The sequence below is a fragment of the Mus musculus genome, chromosome 2, assembly GCF_000001635.26.
Source record: "Mus musculus strain C57BL/6J chromosome 2, GRCm38.p6 C57BL/6J".
NCBI lineage: Eukaryota > Metazoa > Chordata > Mammalia > Rodentia > Muridae > Mus > Mus musculus.
The window spans coordinates 24,665,293-24,685,694 of NC_000068.7; the positions used below are offsets into that span (position 1 = coordinate 24,665,293).

At 44.3% G+C, this 20,402-nt stretch overlaps 1 protein-coding gene across 24 annotated transcripts in view; it reads right to left on the reverse strand.

Moving 5' to 3' along the window:
- Cacna1b (calcium channel, voltage-dependent, N type, alpha 1B subunit) overlaps window positions 1-20,402 on the reverse strand; it is a 159,341-nt gene that overhangs the window by 61,433 nt on the left and 77,506 nt on the right. For 14 of the 24 annotated variants that reach the window (XR_003950091.1, XR_374052.3, XM_017315156.1 and 11 more), the window contains 3 exons: window positions 17,684-17,746; window positions 13,584-14,351; window positions 12,530-12,747 (listed from right to left, as the gene is read on the reverse strand). Coding sequence is in view for 21 of the 24 variants with exons in the window: in XM_017315156.1 (XP_017170645.1) it covers window positions 12,530-12,747; window positions 13,584-14,351; window positions 17,684-17,746 (1,049 nt within the window). In the remaining 3 variants the exon portion in view is untranslated. Of the gene's footprint in view, window positions 1-4,780; window positions 4,865-12,529; window positions 12,748-13,583; window positions 14,352-17,683; window positions 17,747-20,402 lie in introns of those variants that run through there. The other 10 variants (XM_006497632.3, XM_006497633.3, XM_006497631.3 and 7 more) reach the window with 4 other exon arrangements.

The following is a 20,402-nucleotide window of genomic DNA, read 5'->3' on the forward strand; positions in this document are numbered from 1 at the left end:
AATACATAAGTAATGAAAGCTAAGAAGGAATAACGAAATCAAGAAAAGAAAGTAGACAGTACCATGCAGAGTCATCCAGGGTGCTCCAAGCCTTGGACGTTGTAATACAGTTATCTACAAAATTCATAGTCAAAAACTGTGTAGCCAGGTAACACACACACACACACACACACACACACACACACACACACACACAAGAAAGCCTCATAATGTGCTAAGAAAAGCTTACAATTTTTAGATGAGCCAAGTTCATCGTTACCTTGAGCCACTGCCACAGGTTGGACACTGCTGAGAGAAACATCTGCTATTTGGAAGTTCAAACCATACAGGTGAATCAGATAAGATACAGTGAAACTTGAAAGATAAAATAAAAATGAGCCTCAAACATTTATTATAACCAAAATCATCTTTAAGAGCAAGATCTAAAGCTTAAAATGAGTAAATGATGTAGAAAAGCCCAAATGTTATGAGCGAGAGCATCAAAGAGAAGGGATGTCAGGACAGACGAGAAACACAAAGCCCAAGAAAGGAGATACAAGAACAGTGGCTAGCAATACCTACCACCCCGTGGGGGAGACCAGAGTGGCCTGTAGAGAAAAGTGTTCAAGAGGAGGATGGGGGTAGGGAAGGACTTCAGAAATGTAGCCAGGGCTCCTGGTGGTACAGGCCTGAAATCAGATATCAGAAGACTGAAAAAGCAAACTTCAAGTTCAAGAATGGCCTGGACTACAGTGAGTTAAATACCAGCTTAGGCTACTTAGAAAGACCTTGGAGCAGAGATGTAGGTTTGTGGTGGAGGACCAGTTTAAAATATAGAATGAACCCAACTGGGCAAAGGAGGAGAGTGCCTCCCATAGACACCTGTGCTGTTCCCTGTACTCTCCGTAAACCATGGGTCAATAAAGAAAGGGAACAAAGTCACCCCCACTTGGCATCTCTCACATACAGATTAGACACTGTGAACTTGGACATAGAAGTGAGCAGTCTTGGTTTGGAGCTCAAGAGGATAGCTGAGGCTGGCCATCATTTTGGGTAAGGGATTCATTTTTAAACATTATGCGTATCATGAGTACATGGACAGAAGGACAGCACAGGGTGAGCAGGCCAGCAGCATGGACGGGGGTCGAGGAGAGTTAGGCCCCGTTGGCATAGATAAACTGATACCATGGTATCCTGAACTCTGAAGGAGTTCAGGCCCATCACACAGGGTTGGGGTTCCTTCCTGTAAGCCGCAGGGGAAACAGAAGACATCATGTGGTCACTCTGCCTTCAGCTTCATGGGCAGCACAGGGAAGAAAGGGAATTCCAGGGCAGAAATGCTGAGATACTGAGAAAGCTGGGAAGGAGGGATCCGTTTAATGACACTGTACCCATTAAAGGGGTGGGAAATGTGTTGCCACCAGTTACTCTCTAATGTTCTAAAGTCTGGCAACCTGAACCTGTGAACTTCCTTGGTTTTCTGCTATTTCCCTGAAATCTGTAGACCTGGGAGTCTGTACAAGGAGTTAGGGATTCAGAGACCGTTAGCCAGCTTGCCACTTCTTCCTCTACAGCAACTGGGGAAAAAGGAAAAGGAAAAGGAAAAGGAAAAGGAAAAGGAAAAGGAAAAGGAAAAGGAAAAGGAAAAGGAAAAGGAAAAGGAAAAGGAAAGAGAGAGAGAGGGAGAGAGAAAGAGAAAGAGAGAGAGAGAGAGAAAGAGAGAGAGAGAGAAAGAGAGAGAGAGAGAGAGAGAGAGAGAGAGAGAAAGAGAAAGAGAAAGAAAGAGAAAGAGAAAGAGAAAGAGAAAGAGAAAGAGAAAGAGAAAGAAAAAGAAAAAGAAAAAAAAAAAGAAAAGAAAAAGAGAAGAAGGAGGTGCTGCAGGCTAGCATTGCCTGGGCAACAATCTGGTCTGGACTCCAACAGGAGTCCAGAGATCTGGAGAACCAGGCAGAGACCAGAGAGGATGAGGGTGCATCAGAGGCCTGGTGATGTGAATCTTGGACCTACCCTAGAATCACTGGGACCTACCCTAGAAGACAGCTCCCATCCTTAACAAATGAGTTCTAAGAATAGGTCTGACGCCAGAACAACCACAACACTACACTTGGAGACTTAAAAAGACACCTAAATCCTGCTCCTGAAGACGAGGGTCACTCCAATGGGGGAGCCACTGCATGCTGGTGGGGTTTCAAGGGCTGACGTCAAGGCTATGACAGAGGCATATGGCATACTAGAGTTCTAGAACTCAAGAAGCCGACTCCAAATCCTGACAAAGACGCTAAGTCCCATCACACCAGGAAAAGACAATACTCCTGAACTAGAAAGCAAACATACTATACCACTAGCAAGTACAAATGGCTAGCCTGGGCTACAGAATCAACCAGCTAGCCTGTGCTCCACAGAACCAAACAGCTAGCCTGTGCTCCACAGAATCAAACTTAACTACCAGGAAAAACAAACAAGCAAAACAACAACAAAAAGAAATCCTTTATTTTATTCTTATCTGAAAGTTATCCAGCATGTATAGCTTCTATAATAAAAAAATGGAAACTTAGGATGAAAACTATTAATGAAAATCACACACACACACACACACACACACACACACACACACACCCCTGTAAAGGGGGAGAAAGCTAAAACAACTCTCAAACTTGAAATGATGACTATCATTACTGAAGCTAGCTGCCAATGAGAACAAGTACCCCAAACCTAACAGTCTTGGTGAAGACTGGTGGAGACGTGAGAGATGCCAGATGACTGCTCACCAAATCCAAAGCGAGACAAATAGCCAAACTAAACAATACATTTAAATCATTTCGGAAACTGCAAGGAACCCGCAGAAGGACAGACAGCTGAAAGTTCTCAGGGGAAAAAGACAGAGTGAACTGCAGCAAGAGAAAAAATAGTGAATAAGGAATGAGTTTTTAAAGGGTTAGAAAGTCACATGGGAGGCAGGCAAAACCGATCCAACCCATGTATTATCAGAATGTCTAATGCACAAAATAAAGCAACATGACAGAACTGGTCATTAAAAAGGTTAATTCCAGAAATTCTTCCTGAAACTCTGTTATCATCTACCAACTGATTTTCAACAAAAGTGTCAAAGTAATTGAATACAAAGGGACAGTCCTTTTTCAACAAACTGTCAGGAAGTATTGGAGATCCAGTGAGGGCCAGGGGCCAGGAGAGATCCTTCATCTATACCTATGCCACATACAGAAATCAACTCAAGCTATGACCCTTCTGAAAGGATGAAGTTAAAAGTCTCTTCCCCTCTCCATCCAGGAAAGCACACCTGTATGGACTTGATCCTTGAGCACCACATCAAGAGAAATGTAGAAAGATTTTGAAGGGTTGGAAGGAAACAGCAGGTTGGCTATGGAACCTTGGAACCACAGAATAGCACAGTGAGAATGCTGTCTTTTCTGAGTTTTATTTTATGCCTCATATGCCCAGACTTGGTGTGAAATTCACAAATATCAACTGGCACAGATTTCAAAAAGTCCTCATGAAATGACTAGGAAACACGAGAGCCTAGCAGAACGGATGACTTACAGGCAACAATCGCTACACTACAACCAAACTCAAACATAAAAAACAAGACAAAACAGATGGGTAGTCCTATTCCTATCCAAACAAGCCTAGACTGAGGCAGGAGCCTGGACCTTTATCTTCACTGCGTATAAAAGGCAACCCAAAGCATTCGCTGGAGTACAGTGAGAGTCAGCTGAATGGTAGCAAGGCTTTCATCCTCATCCTGAGGTAATAAGACCCAGAACCGATGCGATGGCAGTGTCATGAAGCATCCCTTCCTTGTGGGTCTAAAATGAGTGCTAGTAGAATTATACTACCAGCCAGAGATAGTTAGGTTCATGGCAGTCACAGGAGAGCAGTGGGGACCTGCTGGAGAATGGGTACACTCACTCTAAACCAGCGATAATGAGGGGGTCTCATCCACTGAGGCCTATGGCAGCCTAGTCAGAATCTATTTTCCCACCCCACCTAGAAGCAACAACACAGTTGTCCATTCTCCTTCCTGAGTATATCACAGCAGACAAGCCAAAGCAGAAGACTTAAACAAGACTCAGAGTCTCGTGATCTAATTCTAAAGTAGCTAGGTTTTGATAAAAAACAAAACAGAAAACAAAACAAACAAAAAAAAAAAACCAACAATTATTTATCACGCCAAGAACCAGGAAATCAAATTGAACAAGAAAAACAATCAATGAAAACAGATATTAAACCTATCTGACAAAGACTTTAAAACAGCATTCCAGAAATTCTTAACAGTTGAAAAAAAAAAAAAAACTTGAAACAAAAAAAAAGTAGAAAATCTTGGCAAAGATACAGAAGATCTGATGAAGTACGTGATTGAAAACATAGTAACTAAAATGAAAAACTTAACAGCCAGGTGGGTTTAACTTCAGAACAGAGGATACTGGGGAAAAAATCCCAGAACTAGAAGATAGGAAAATAGAAATTACCCAATCTGATCAACAGAGAGAAAATACACTGAAAAAAAAAAATCAAAGGAGCTCAAGAGTACAGCAAGAGACTACGCATCCATACTGCCAGAGACTCGGATAAAACCGGAACAAGCAGAAGTAAGGAAATACTCAAAGACATAAAAGATGAAATAGTCCCAAAGCTTGCAAAGACATTAACCTACAGACTCAAGAAGCTGAGCAAACCCCACACAGGATAAATCTGAAGAAGTCCACATCAAAATACATTGTACTCAAACTTCTGAAATATAAAGACAAAACAAGCCTTGAAAGCAGCGAGAGAAACATCTTACCTACAGGAAGAGAACATTTCGAGTGACAGTGGATTTCTCATCAGAAACCATGGACTCAGAAGAGGCGCACGTTTTTTTCAAGTGCTGAAAAAAAAAGAACTGTCAACCCAGAATTCTAGACCCAATAAAAATATCCTTCAGGAATGAAGGGAACATCAAGACACTCTTGGATGAAGGAAACTAAGAGACTCTGTCACCTGCAGACCTATGTCCAAAGAATAGCTATAGAAAGCTTTCCACACAGAGACAATTTATGAAAGGATATAGACTACCAGAAAGGAAGAAAGAATAATAAGGGAAAAATGAGTATATATAACACACTGTCCTTCTCTCTTCAGTTTTCTAAGTTATGTTTGATAGCTGAAACAAAAATTCAAACATACTATGTTAAGATTCTAAACTTATACAGAGGAAAAAATTAAGAATACTACATTATAAAAGAGAGAGAGGCATATAGCGAGAAATTTTATATTGTACTCAAACTGAAAAAAATGAGTAAACCAGGGTAAGTTATATAATAAAATACCCAAAGCAATTATCATATACAATAGATACTAGAAAGCTGTAGATAAATCAAATTGAACTTTTAAATACATTCAAATAACCTCCAAGAAAGGCAGGGAAAAATAAACCAGAGAAATAAGAAACAGAGAGAACAAACAGAAAACGAAAATTAGGGTAACAAACTTAAGCTCTAATCTTACCAACAACTACATTAAATGTAAGTGCTATAATGCCAAATAAAAAAAACTTTACAGTGTATTAAACCATGACCTAACCATATGCTTGTCTATAAGAAATTCACTTCAAATGTAACTGTACAAATAACCTGAAAATGAAAGGTATAAAAGATCAATCATGCAAATTTTGTGAAAAAAAAATAGTAAATATGTCAACGAAGACAAGATAGACTTCAAATGAAGGAAAATACCAGGACCAGAGAAAGTCACAGCACGGTGATAGAAAGGCTGGTACACCAAAAGGACGAACCATAAATGTGTTTGTATCTAACAGCAACTCACAAATGCGGAAGGAACAACTTACAGTATGAAAGAAAAGGTAGATTAGATCCAAAGTTATATTTAGAGCAGTGAGTATCCTTTTCTCAACAGCTGACAGATCCAGACACAAAATAACACCAACACAGAGAGGCCAACCAACAGGATGGAACCGGCCCTTGTACAACATCCCTCCCAGCAACAGCGGAACGCATGCTCTTTCCAACACCAAAAACATCTATCAAGACTCATATCCTGGGCAATGGGAGCGAAATCTAAAAAACTAAAAGATAATAATACAGAATGTAGTTATTGACCACAAAGTAATAAAAGCAGGAGTAGACAACAGAAAGACATAAAAGTCTACAAACACTTGGACACCATGAAAACCTGTGGCAGAAACAGAGGCAGTGCAAAGAGAGAAACTTGTAGCACTAAATGTTTGTATTAGAATAGCAATGTCTAGACAGATGGCTCAGGGTTTTAGAGCCTTATTGTTCTTACAGAGGACCCAAGTTCTGTTCTCAGGACCCACATGGTAGCTACAATCATCTGTGACTTCAGTTTCAGGGGATCTAATGCTCTGTTCTGACCTCTAAAGGTACCAGGCATGTACACAGTGTGCATACATACACACAGGCAAAAGCATTCATTAACATAAACCAAGGTTTTAAAGAAAAGCAGAAAAATAGAACCAATTTTAAAAAAATATATATATATATACACACACACACACACACACACACACACATATATATATATATATATACATACATATACATATACATTCCTACCATAAGAAAATTAGAAATGAAGAACAAAACAATGGAAAGTAAAAATCAAATTAAATTTAAATTATATACAATTATTTAAATTTTAATTATTTGATTTAAATAGTTTTAATTATTTAAATTAAATTTAAAATTATTTAAGTTAAAATAGGGTCAAAAAGGTGTTTTAGTGGGCCAAGGTACTTGCTGCTTAAGTCTAATGATCTTAATTAATTCCTAGAACCCACATAAAGGTAAAAAGAACCACAGAATTGTTCTCTTAACTCTATGCATGTGTACACACAGACACAAATTTTAAAATAAAAATCATGAGAACAAAAAAAAAGCATCAATAAAACAATCCAAACTTTTAAAAAAATCAATAAAATTAACAAATGTGGCAAGACTGAGAAAAAGGAGAGATGAAAATACATACCAATCTAAGGAATGATTGGGAGCCTGAAGATAAAATAAGGGTAACAGGGACTAACTATGGCCAATGATATACATATAGACCTGGCAACTTCAATGAAATGTAAAAGCCCTCACCAGTGGAAAGTCATTCAAAGTGAAACTGATAACATAACTCCATAGCTACCCACTTCACGGCCATCAGACAAGGAATGCTTGTTTGGCACTTTCTATCAAATACTGAAAGGACAATTAGTACCCAGTTCAGCATAATTTACTCTGGAAAGAGGTCCATCGGATCCAAAGCATCTTATGGCTCCATTCTTGCTTTGATGCCCAAACCATAATGAGCACATTATGAAAACTATAACCAGAATTGAGTGTACTAACACAGCTCTGCATGTAATTCTAGCACTAGAAGGCTAAGGCAGGAGAATTGTGAGCCTGAGGGTCTATAGCATTGAATATCACAACCAGGACATGGAAACGATGAAATTAACGTGAAAGAATTAAACTCATTTGGAATTCCTTTGTAGAGAATTTGGAAGGAATCTACGAATACAAGTTTGAGGTAAAATATGTCAAAATTATGTAAATTAAGAAGTTAGAAAAGGAACGATAAAAATAAATATAATTATTAATAATATAAATATAAAACAAAAAGAGAAAAATAAAGATAAAATGAGAAATGATTTTTACAATAAACATGATATAAATGTCAAATAAACTAAGCTACTGATTTTCATTTTATAAAGATTACAAAGTGTATAAAGCACTAACTAATGTAATCAAGAAAAGGGAGAAATCACAGAAACGATGGGAGTTCTAAAAATAACAACAACAACAACAACAAAAAAAGGAAACACAAAACCCAAAAAAATCACTTGAAGCCAGGTGCTGGCACACCACAGCACTCTGGAGGCAGAGGCAGGTGTTGGAGACAGCCTGGTCTACAGAGTGAGTTCCAGGACAGCCATGGCTACACAGAGAAACCCTGGAGAGGGGGTTGAGGGTTCAATTTAAGCCAATACTCCGTGCAAGTTTATGTAAGTTCAAAAAAACCTAGATTAAATCTATTGCTTGGTGGGTACACAAGCATGTGCACACATATGAATTGTGTCAAGGCATGCATGTGGAGACTATTGGTCAACATGAAGTATCTATCTTCCTTTATCAATCCCCACCTTTCTGGGGGAGACAGGGTCTCTTCCTGAAGCTGGAATTCACTGGTTAGCTAACCTGCCTGGCCAGCAAGACCCAAGGACCATCTTCCAGTTCTGAGACTGCAGGCTCGGTGCTCTACCTGCCTTCTCACATGGCTGTTTAGAATCTAAACAGAGGTCTCACACTTGTGGGACAAACTCTATCAAATTATCCATCTCTCTAGTGTCTCTAAATGGGTGATTTTTAACAGGAAAATGTAATTTACCAAGCTCATCTCGAGACAATATCTAAATGGACCAATACACAAAAGGCTACCATTACATAAATCCAGAAGATAATTTTACAAAATTCTACCAAATACTTAAAGACTGTACCACAGCACCAAGCAATTCCAGGTCTTTTTATGAACTGATAAGTACATTCCACAGACTACGTCCGCATTTGAGCAAAATCCCCCAGTTCACAATCTCTTCTTTTATCATGCCTAACGCTCCCGAAAACTATGTCACTATAATGTTGTTAGCTTTCCTGCCAGATGTTCACCTAGAAGAGTATACCCAGTTAGAACATAATAGGTTTTTAACAGAATAATGTAGCGGAGAACTCACAGGCAGGTGTCCAAATTCCACTGGCAGATTATCAGAATCATGTATCAGTGGTTTTGAGAGGTGACTTAAATTTCAAGAAGAGAAGTATCCAAAGCATGAGCAGCTATTTCAACCAGTAACCAGCAACACTTCTGTCCTAACGCGACAAGTTTGTGACTTCTCTGTGTTGAATTGCTTTTTCATCGTATTTTATGAAACTGTGGGGTTAAGGTAGCATGTAACATGATTTTTTTTTTACTGTTTTAAATAAGAAAGGCAATGGATTTCTTGCCTAACATAGGTAAAGCCCTCGATTTGATACCCAGTACCAGGAAGATAAAATATAGTTTGTAAAGAGAACTGACCGTAATTAGAACAGGAGTAGAATACTGAGGCTGGGTATGGTATGACTACATGGCATTAACTGCCTAACCTCACAATGCTTAAACAGAACAAAATAAAGCCACAATACACACCTCAAATACACACAATACACACTTTAAAGTACCAAGCCAAAACGTACTTAAAGATTGCTCAATAGACTCTAACAACACATTTCAAAATAAGTATAACTGCCTTACTCATGTGACTTTCAAATTTGGTGAGAGAGGAAGTTATTCCTCTAGAACCTTGAGGTGGCCCCACAGTGGCCCTTCCTGCAAGGCACCTCCAGACAAGTTTTTGTCACTCGTGAGTACTATAATACTCATGTTGGCCTTGGCGGTAAAAGCTCTAAAAAAAAAAAGTAGTCCCTGATATTTGTGGGTCATTATCCCTGTGTGGAAAGGCTACTGGGGAAACAAGATTAGCCATCCTGGAGACATGCCAGGCCACTGTGGCTCAGGCCACTGTGGCTCTGTGCTGGTACGCCTCCTCTCCGCCCCCAACACACTGGCATCATCTGTACTCCTTCATCCAAGATGCTGCTGTTGCTCCTGACTGCACACCAGCTAGTCCAGTGGTTCTCAACTTTCCTAACGCTATAAACTTGTAATACAGTTCCACACGTTGTGGTGACCCCCCCTCCCAAACCATAAAATTATTTTGTTGCTTCATAACTGTGATTTTGCTATTGTTAGAAATTGTAATGTAAATATCTGACCCCCAAGAGAGTCACAACCCACAGGTTGAGAACCACTGAGCTAGGCAGATACTGCCACGCAGGCAATTTTTCCAGCTACCTTTGATGGCATCTCCAAGACTTACAGTTACTTGACCTCTGACCTCTAGAAAAAGACTGTGTTCACCAAGTCTCCCAATGAAGAAGTCACTGACCATCTTGTGAAAACCCACACAAAAGTCTCCATTTAGAGGACTGGGGCTCCTGTGGTAGCTTCCACATAGGGCATTTATACCAGAAAAATAAAATGAACTAAATCTGCTAACAAATAATGATTAATTGAGTTACAGTCTAACATTGTATACAGAGTTCCAGACCTGAAATTCATTGCTATAAATTTCTGCATCTAAAAGAAAATATGACCTCCATGGAGTCTGAAAACTTAACAAAATTTAACACTTTTGACAAGCAATAAATAAATAAATAAATTTACTAAAATAGGAATTAATGTATATTATAAAATCTAAGTTTTATACATAGGTCTTAAGCCAGAATCTTTACTTTAGTATTGGCAAAACAAGGCAAGGGTACCAAACAGCCTGGCTGTTACCCACCAATGCAGTCAGACAGATTAAGACACCCAAAACTTGGAAGAGAGATACACTCACTCATAGAAATTTTGATAATGTGCTCGGGAAAACAAACAGAATCAACATTAAAACCAATGCCTAAGGATTCGGAAAAACAGGATAAGTAATGAATATTAAAAAAAAAAAAAAAACTTTAAAGACTCAGTAGCTAGATTTCTTCTTCTGGGAGAAGCTGTAACAAACATCAGATTAACCCCCAAAATCAACAATCTAGAACGCCAGACAGAGCACATGTCTGGTAATGAACACCTCTGATTTGGGCACTCAGAGGGCAGAGGTCACCATCAGAGCTACACAGTGAGACCTTGTCTTAGGAAGAAAGCAAAGAACAAAACATACCAGGCATTCAGAAACTGAAACTCCAAGCCAGAACCTAGGAGAAATACAACACACATTTGAAAAAACGACGTCTGTGAAAAACACAAAGCAGGGCTGGATAAATGGTTCAGCAGTTAAGAGCACTTCCTGCTCTTGCAGGGCCTGGGTTCAGGAACCAGCACCCCCATGGCAGCCTAGGACCATCTGTAACACCAGCCCGATCTGTTCTGATTCCTCCAGTAGCAGACACACACATGATGCAAAAGTATACATAAAAGGAAAACACTTACACACATAGATAAAAATTAAAAATAACACATACACACACATATATATAAGATATATATACATGTATATAGAGAAAGTTAATGACTATTGCACAAATCAATTAAAAATAGGCAAAAGACCTGAGTAAAAACCTCACCAAAGGTGCATAAATGTCAAGTATACATAATAAGAAATACTCAAAATCATATTTCATTAGGAAGTTGCAAGTTTAAACAAACCCTACTATACATCTCATTAGAGCAACTGAAGTCCACACCACTGGTAAACAGCAAAGTCAGTAAAAGATGTACAGCCATAAGCATTCACTCATTGCTAAAGAAGGCAGTCCAGCCACACTGAAGACAGAGTGCAGTGTCCTACGAAACACAGCTTCACAGTTAAGCTTACATATGCACTCATAGAAGTACATCGATATAAACCCCAAACATGCCTGTCTGTTCATAACTATCAAAACTGGAACTAACTTGAATATCCTCCAAGAGGTAGATGGATAAAGTTCCAGCCAGTGGACATTTAATGTACTAAGAAATGAACTGCCAAGCCATAAAATTCTATAATAATAAAGTTTTTTTTTAAAGCCAACTTGAAAATCTATGCACTCTGATAAAAGGTCTGTGGCCACCTGCATGGATAGGCCAAGGGTAAACAAAGTCCCAACAGGGTCCCTGGGCTCAGTCTCAGGCCACTCTAAAGAGAAATGAGGGAGGAGGCTGGGAAGACAGACTCACTTGGGCACAAGTGAAACAAGAATGGGCAAGATCAAGTTTCCCCAGAGGAAACTCACAGAAACTAGTGGCTAAGCAGCTAGAAGTCAGCACCCTGCACTGCTTACAAAGTGTGTGAGTGCACAACCTACATATGTCACATGGCCTGTGTCAGAGCTCAGTGCTTCCCTGGCCTTCTGCAGGTCCTGCCTCTCTCCCTGGAAGGCTTCATGGTGTGCTTTCCAGTCTAACCTCATCCTTGTGAAGACTACATCTGTCACTTACTACATGGCAGATTCACTGAGCTTTTACTGTTTGCTCCTTCCCGGTTGTACACACACTGGAGCATACAGGGGAAGAAAAAAACAAGTCAGACAAAGATGGTGGTAGAAGTGGGAGAGGCTCCAGCAGTGTGTGAGCCGGTAGATGACAGTTCTGCCCTGCCTTCCCACTCTAGCACCAGTCCTTACCACCACTTGTCAAGCAACAAAAGACGAACCTTGTGGTCTTTCTGGCTACTCTGGCCACCTTCCTCTGTGTTCTTAGCACTCTGACACTGAGCCTGACATCAGTTAGCAACATGAAAGCATTTTTAGGAAGAGGGACAAAGGTATTTAACATTCATCTGCCTCTGGAGCAATGGAAAGTCAAGAGATATCAAAGGGCTGATACTGACAGCAAAGAACTTTCTCTCCTACTGGGAGAAATTCAGAGAAGCAAGCTGGATCCCCAACCATTAACACTGAGCACCAAGGACTGAGGTGGCTGGGCCTGCCACTGGTTACAGGGAGATACTCACTGGGAACTACAGGGGTCTCCCCAGGAGGGCCTGTCAGTGTCACTGGGACATGCACAGTGGTGCTGGGATCTGAGGGCTGACTGCCCATCCGGGTGACATTACGCTGGTTGTCTGCATCCTCTGGTTGCTCGTCCACTTTCTGGAGACAGGTGCTGGGCAGCATGTGCAGAGGGCCCACACCTGTAACTGCAATGGCCTCCAGGTCACAGTGAGGTTCCCTGAAACCAGAATGCTCATTAGTCTGATGCTGTATGTGAAACCTAGCTCCTTAGGGCTATCCCTTTCCACAAGGCAAATAGATCCTGGGCTACACGCTTTCCTGGTGTTCTGATTGGTTTCTGTCTCCCTGCACACTTACCCTGCCATAATGGCTAAAAGAAAGGCATTGAGCTGACCCATCTGCGTTTAACTGTTAGTATTAGAGTCTATGTATGGATCAACTGAAGCAATCCAAAGCAGGCCATTTCCCTTGAACACCCTGCCAGGATCCCGGAAGGCAAGGCCCAACAGACTTCTAGACACAGAGACAGTGCTCAGCTAGACTGATCCCTAACAATGACCTCCAGCTGTGCCTGACTCGGGAGCCATAGAGATAGGTCACCACCAGAGCCATAGAGATAGGTCACCACCAGAGCCATAGAGATAGGTCACTGGTGACCTCTGATTTCCAGGCCTCTTCAAGAGTGACAGCCAAAATCGGGCCAGCACCCTCTGTTTCTTTTTGGTAAACTGAGTTAGCACCCTTACTTGTTTCTCTTTTCCCAGCATCCTCCCTTTCAGTACAATACTTTTCTTCTCCTGGGCTCACTGGTCTTCCCCAGTCAATGTGTTCATAATATCTCCAGTCTCCCTAAGTCCCTCCCTGGGTGTCACTGAGCACACAAGGAAGTTTACCAAGGGAAGAATTGGGAGTGTGTGTGTGTAGAGAGGGTGGGAGTTGTGACAACAGGAGCAGCCTGGCAGTCACCTGTACCTTTCCCTATTTGTGTAAACGCTCCTAACACCCCCACCGCCCCTCCACACACCCCACTCCCCACTGGGACATCTTACATACTTGGGCTGGTGATTTCGGGTTTCCTTATCCCCTTCCACCGCGTTGCTCTCCTTCTCTGCAGCCTCCCTCTCTGGGGGCTGCAGTGTGGGTGGCACCTTATGCCTTGCACGGTGCCTGCGTGTGGGCTCCTCGTTGTTCTCTGCCTCACGTGGACCCGTGCGTGGGCCTCGGTGTCTTGCTCGTCGCTCACCCTTGGGTACAAGCACCGGCGCCGTGCCCTCCTTGCTTGAGTCCTGTGCATGCCGGTGGGCACGGTGGCGCCGAGGCTCCCGTTCAGTGGCCTCCTCCGGGGAGCCGCGCCGGTGGTGACGTCTACTGCGCTCACAGCGCACTTGCGTGTCAGCCCCTGGAGTCTCCTTGCTGTGACTTCGACGAGGGCGCGCACGTTCCTCCCGGGCCCCGGTCTCGGTGCTTTCTGTCCTGTCCTGTTCGCCTCCAGCAGGTGCTGTGGCTGAGGTCTTGTCCCTATCACGGTGCCGGTGGTGCCTGCGAGGTAGGTCCGCGCTTTCTGTGGCCTCCGTGCCTTCAGGCTTTGACTTGCTCCCAACGGGTCCCCGCAAGCCATCTCGACCAGGCTCCACCACTAGGGGTCGGTCCATGTGTGTCTTCATGTCTGGCCTCACATGGCGCGTGCTGGCATAACGCAGGCGCTCCTCAGGGTCCATCTCACTGTACAATGCCTCACAGCTGGCACGCAGATTCTGGAGCCTTAGCTGACTGGCCCGCTGCTCCCATACTGAGCGCGCCTTGGCCGAGTTCTGCTGCCTGCTGCAGGGAGACTGTCATGAGTGTCACGGACATTTATCTCTGCCTCACAGGGAAGCCGCAGATGAACACAAGCGATGGAGGGATACGGGGACAGGGAAGGAGAGGTGACTAGAACCTTAAAGACCCCAACAGTGTTGCAAATTAGGGGAAGAATACCCGGAGGTGGGGTATAGTTCAGCTTCTCCTGTCAGTGTCCTGGACAGGCCAGCTGACAGGAGTAACAGTATGGTGATGGGTCCTAGTTGCCACGCAAGTAGGACGACAATGGCCCAAAGTCTGAAGGGTACAAGGCTGTGGGGATGCCAGGTACCAGCGTGAGTGGGTAAACAGAATTTCAAGGTAGATGGGCAGCTAGCCAAAGGGAAGGAAAGACCATCTTACAAATGGAGAAGGATCGAAGGAGGCACCCCTGCAGCCTCCCTTGGGAGCTGGCCCAGGAGGGGCCACACAAACATACATTTCCTTAGAGACACTTACCAAGGGAGCAAGCCCTGTCATGGGCAAACAGAACCTCTGCTGCATTTTGAAGCATTGGGGCAGCCCTTAGTAAAGAGCCGCTATTTTGCTCAACCAACTACCAGGAGCCCAAGCCTAGAATGCCCTCTTCTCTCTTGGTTCTGTGGGGACACTTTACTCCAGAGAAGAGACTCAGACACACTCTTGAAATCCTCCAGCACCAGGGGTAGGCAGCAGCCTAGCTCAGTCCTCACTGAACAAGGAAGAGCCTTGTCTTCATTCAAACATCACTGGCCCAGACATCTGTTCCCACATCTAAAACAGGGAGCCTTTTTATTCTGGGTTCTTTACTGGATAAAACCACACACAAAAAAAGGTGGCCTCGGCTCCACCTCTGCCAAGTAGAAACCACATCTGAGACTAGAGCTCCATCTTCAAGTCTCTGGAGGCTTCTGGATGACCTTGGCAGTAGTGTGGTACCACTGACAACAGCCATGGCACCAGTCTCTGGGTTCATACCCACCTCACACATCCTTTATAACCACCTCAAGGACAAGTCCTTCTCCTGTGCCCACCTCACAGGGGTGGACACTGAGCCTAGAAAGAGGACAAGACCTATTTGGAGATCATGGCTAGTCACTGGTGGAATTAGGCTTATATGCATACAGGGCAGAAGGGCCTGAGGAGCATTCAAGCTCTCAGTTAGACTCCATCTGCCTTACGATGCAGGTACAAACTATGCCTGAGAGAACAACCCAGTCACTGGAACCCAGCTATTGGAAGCAGAAGGAGAGCAAATCTTAGCCCACCAGGTGCTGGTGAGGAGCCAGCACCTGGCAAGTCTGCAAGCTAAAGAACAATAGAGTCCAGGCCTCCTTCCCTAGGCTCTCAGATGAGGCTGACAGGGCAGCAGCAAGAAGCATCTGCTAGTTCAGGACCTCAGCTGCTATTTGTCCTCACTGAGACATCAAAACCATGCCATCTTACTCCAAAAAGGCCCTGTAATGCCCAAAGGGCTTCCTTGCCCCTGATAGAGCTCGTCTTTGTACAACACCAAAAGGTAAGAGATGGAAGAGGGCCTGAAGGTAAGCACCCTTCTTTAGGAATCCTGGGACGGCTGATGTCCGCTCACTACCTTGGGCCTCTCAATCAGTCCCATACACCAAGATGGGCCTGGACTTGAGTCCTCTGATCAGCAGAGAAGTAGCTGGCTCAAATGAGCCTTTTGGGTAGGGCCAGCATCACAGTTGGGTAAGATGGGCAATGAAGGTAATGGGCTCGTGCAAAGGCCTGAAGCTCCAGCTCTGTGGTATAGGCAGGAGTGGGCTCACTCAGTCCTAGTGTGACTCTCTCTCCAGTACTATCTCAGATACAGAAAGGAGCCAGGCTGTCCATGGGAATGAAAGGCATTACTAGGCCTCAAAACATAAAACAGAATACCAAATCGCTGGGCCAGGGCCACTGCTACCCACTCACCTCCTCAGGATGCTATAGTCCCCAGCACACTGCTCGGGAACCTACTATCACCAGACTGGTTTTAGTGACCCACAAACCCATAGAGACCAGTGGGCTCCTTTCAGTCTCTAAAGCTTTTTCCCCCTACCTCTGCCCATTATAGCTAGCACAAACAGCTAGATCTATTCCTCTCTACCAACTTTACAAGCGATTCAAGATCCACTCTTGAAAGACAAACTGCCCACTGTCGATAATTGCGATATGGCTGGCATCACTACTCAGACAGAATCTACATTTAACAGGGCTCTCTAAAGAGCCAATGGGGAAGAGCGACTCTCATGATGTCCTGTTCCCAGATTATAGATGCTATACTATCATATCTGGAAGGAGAGAGGCTCTCAGCTGAGGCTCTGTGGACAAATCAAGGCTCAGAAAGGAATTTTAGACTGTGAGGTCTCTGGGCAGACCTGGCTGCTATAGGAAGAATGAGTTATCTCCAGTATGTACCACAGATGCCTCACTTCTGCCATATGGACCACTGAGGACCCAACAGGCTTTCTCACCCTGTCAAAGATCAGGGTCCAACATCCAGCAGTATCTCACCCTTGTGAGAAGACTGAGATTGCCCCATGCTATTGTCAAATGGCACACAAAGCAGGCACAAGGCATAGAGGGCCCAACTACAAACATTCCTTCTCCAGCATGAGGATCCACTGGCAGAAGACAGTAGCAGCACCTCCCCTAGGAGCTTGGGTGGGGACCGTCACTTACAGGTGCTGGCCCTATCCTTGAAGGAGCACACTCCCCAGGAAGAGTAGCCAGGCTAGTGTCTCCCCAAGGAGGTTAGCTTGTTCTGCTACTCACCTTACTTTCCTTCCCTGTGAGCACCCAGTCCCACTTCTGCTTCCAGGCCCTCAGTTCCCATCCTGGAGTTTTTCCCCCTAGCCTACTACAAGTTCTACAGAAGCTTTGTTTGTGCTAAAACAAAGGCTGCCTCAGAGTAACTGACACATTCTCCCCAATTTAAGGAGGGATTAGAGGGAGCTGAGGAATGGTCCCAAGAGCCTTCTCTGCCATCCCTGTGCACAGGGCTTCATGAGAACTACAGAAGACCTTAATCCACAGAGCTCTACCCTATCCAAGAAATAGATATACAAGTCACTGGAGTGACTGCACACAGACAAACAACAAACAAAAGGACAGAGACCAGACGGGAGAGGAGGATCAAGCTCAGAAAGATCTGAGCCTGTGCATAGGACTTGGAGACAGCAGGGAACATGCCCACCATTCCTACAGAAGGCTGGGCTGGAGCTGTCCATGAAGCAAATGACTTTGGGGGAAAGCAGTCAGGAGTGGAGGGAAGGTGTGTGCACATAGTTATCATGGAGCCACAGATGGAGAATCATAGCAGAACCACTCACGGTGAGTTTACGCTGGAGACAGATGAGCTGCGAGATACAGTACCTCGAGTTTGCTTTACAAAACTGCACATGCAAGAAACAAAACATAAACAGGAGTGAGAAAACCAGAGAGAATGTTCTGAGACATGAGTGACACGTGGCACCACATCAGTGAAGGTGCGGGCTACAGTGCAAATCTGGCAGAAGGCTAGAGATGCATCTGCCAGACAGGCACTGGCCAAGACCAGCGCTAAAGAGAAGCTGAGAACCAATTCCATATGTGCAGAAAAGTGAGGCTAAAGGGAACCAGCAAACCCTACATGGCTGGAAGACAAGACACAGTTCTCTCAGAGATCATCCATCACCACAGCTTCACCCACACTGCCCTAAGGAGGAGTGGTCTGGGAAGAGTTAATAGCCACCCCGTGGCAGTTACGACAACAGTCTCCTACACCCAAAGTCCTGGGCAGACTGACCTGAAGCTGCTGGCCTTGGATGAGCGCATGGCAAATACAGGAGAAAGAGTACCTTCCTCTGTGGGGCTACCCAGGTCCTGCCACCTACTCCACCTGCCTTCCTTGTAAGGACTTGATCTCTGCTCCCAGACCCTCAGTTCCCAGACTTAAGTCCCATGGCTTCCAAGTCACAATGACCCCTCCAGGAAAGAATCAGGATATGTCACCAAGCCTCCTTCCATGTGGTTTTTGCAGCCATTTCCAAGTGATGTATAGAAGTTTTTCCAAAAACAATAGAGAAAACAACAATCTCTTTGCAGTCCTTTCCTTCCACACTGGCTTCACAGGGATGGTTGGGTAGGTCCCCAGTGCCCCTTTCTAAAGGCCAAGGTATTTGCACATTGTCAACTGAAAACCATTCACCTTCACACAGCCCCAGTATGAGCAGGTATGTCAGTATATCACAATGCTGCAGAGAGAGTGGCTACAAGTGTGAGTGTGAACCTAGGACTTGTGAGTGTGAGATTATGAGTGTGTGAATTTGCGAATGTATGTAAGGACATGTGAGGTTGTGAATGGGAGAGTATTTAAGACTTGAGTGAGATTCTGTGTGTGTATGCTAGGAAACTGGGTAAGAATGAGGTACCACAGCAGAAAGAAGCAGGAAGATACCCCACAGATACTGTCCTACTCCACCAGGAACATGAGGAGCCGTACAGGACTGCACCCCATTCCAGAAATTCTGGAATCCCGTCATGCTACCCGGAATGCAGAAGGCCTCAATAACCATACATGCTAAATGTCTTCCTGCAGTCACACAACACCCCAAGATATTTCTCCCTGTGCTGATACAAGACACAGCTGTGAGGGAAACTGCCAAGTCAAGAGATTTTTGACAGCCTCATTCTCTCCAGTCTGGCAGCAAACCACAAGAGAGAACTCACACAGCTCCTGAGTCCTCAGAGGTCTTAACATGACTGGCAGCAGCAGCTCTCTCACTCAGCAGGCACCATGCTCATGGGAGAGGGCTCACCCAGTGTGGCCAACGCCCCAGAATCTCTACTCAAACTGAGTGACTAATAATACTATTGTGCTCTCCCATTCTCAGGGACACAGCATATCTGCAACAGTGCCTCCAAGCAGGGCAGCGAGGGAAGAAAGGCCTGGGCAGTTTCTTCTGGGCAATGGAAGGACCCTACACTCTGTTCCCTAGGCATCAATGAGAAAGGAGAGCCTTTGGGAATAGAAGCCCCAAAGGCAGCAGGAGCTGCTCACAGCTAGAAACTACAGAGAAGGCAAGTGTTAAAAAGAGCATCACTTCATACCACATGCCTACATGAAGCTGGCAGTCGATCATGCCAAATGCTTACCTGCCATCCTCTCTGCAACAGACTACCACCATCTCACAGAGCTCAGATAAAGGAAATCAGCCTACCAAGTCTTATCAAATAAGGATAAATCATTGAATTAAACTGCCCAACTAATCAACAAATGAACTAGCCAGACAGTGAAACAACAGAATAGGCTTGTAGGCTGAGCTCCACAAGCCACCTAAACAACAGATGTCATACCCTAAGCCTGCCTGGCTCCCAGCATTGGTCCCTGTGGGCTGAAGCCATTCTGACTGACAATTTCCAGGCCACATCAACATCAACAACCAACCAATTCCAATACATAATTCAGCAGTGCGGGCATAAGTCACCACAAGATGCTGAATCAAAGCCACGTGCCCCGCCTATGAAGAGAGTGGCAAGAGAGAGTGTGCAGCCTCAATGCCGGCAGGGTATACTTCTCCCAACTCCATGTGCCCAACTTTCCTGACTCCTAAACACTAACTTTCCCCCAAAGCCCCTAACCCTCTATTAACTTCACTGTACCCAAGACCTGGGTAAATGACAGGGAGACTGGATCTTCCCGCAGAGTACATTTGCCCTTTTTCATCACAGATGCCTCCCTGCCAAGCACCTGCAGAGATGTTTTTGGAAGTGGCTGGGCTGCCACTAGAACATTTTGTCTGTCTCACAAAGTACATTTCTGGAAAATTATGTGTAAAATCTACATGCTGACTCCTCGCTTTCCTGACAACTGCCAGGGCTTTGAAAAGATAGGCCCACTAGGGCCACCCAGACACCATCCAGTGACTCAGAAGCCCAGCTAACCCCACCCAACATGAAGGCCACACACTCACACTCTGCCCACGTTCAGGCTGGAAACGTCATAAAGTATGCTCAGCCGAGCCCTTTGCTCAGGCTCTTTTCAACATGATTCAAATCAGCAGCCCTAGC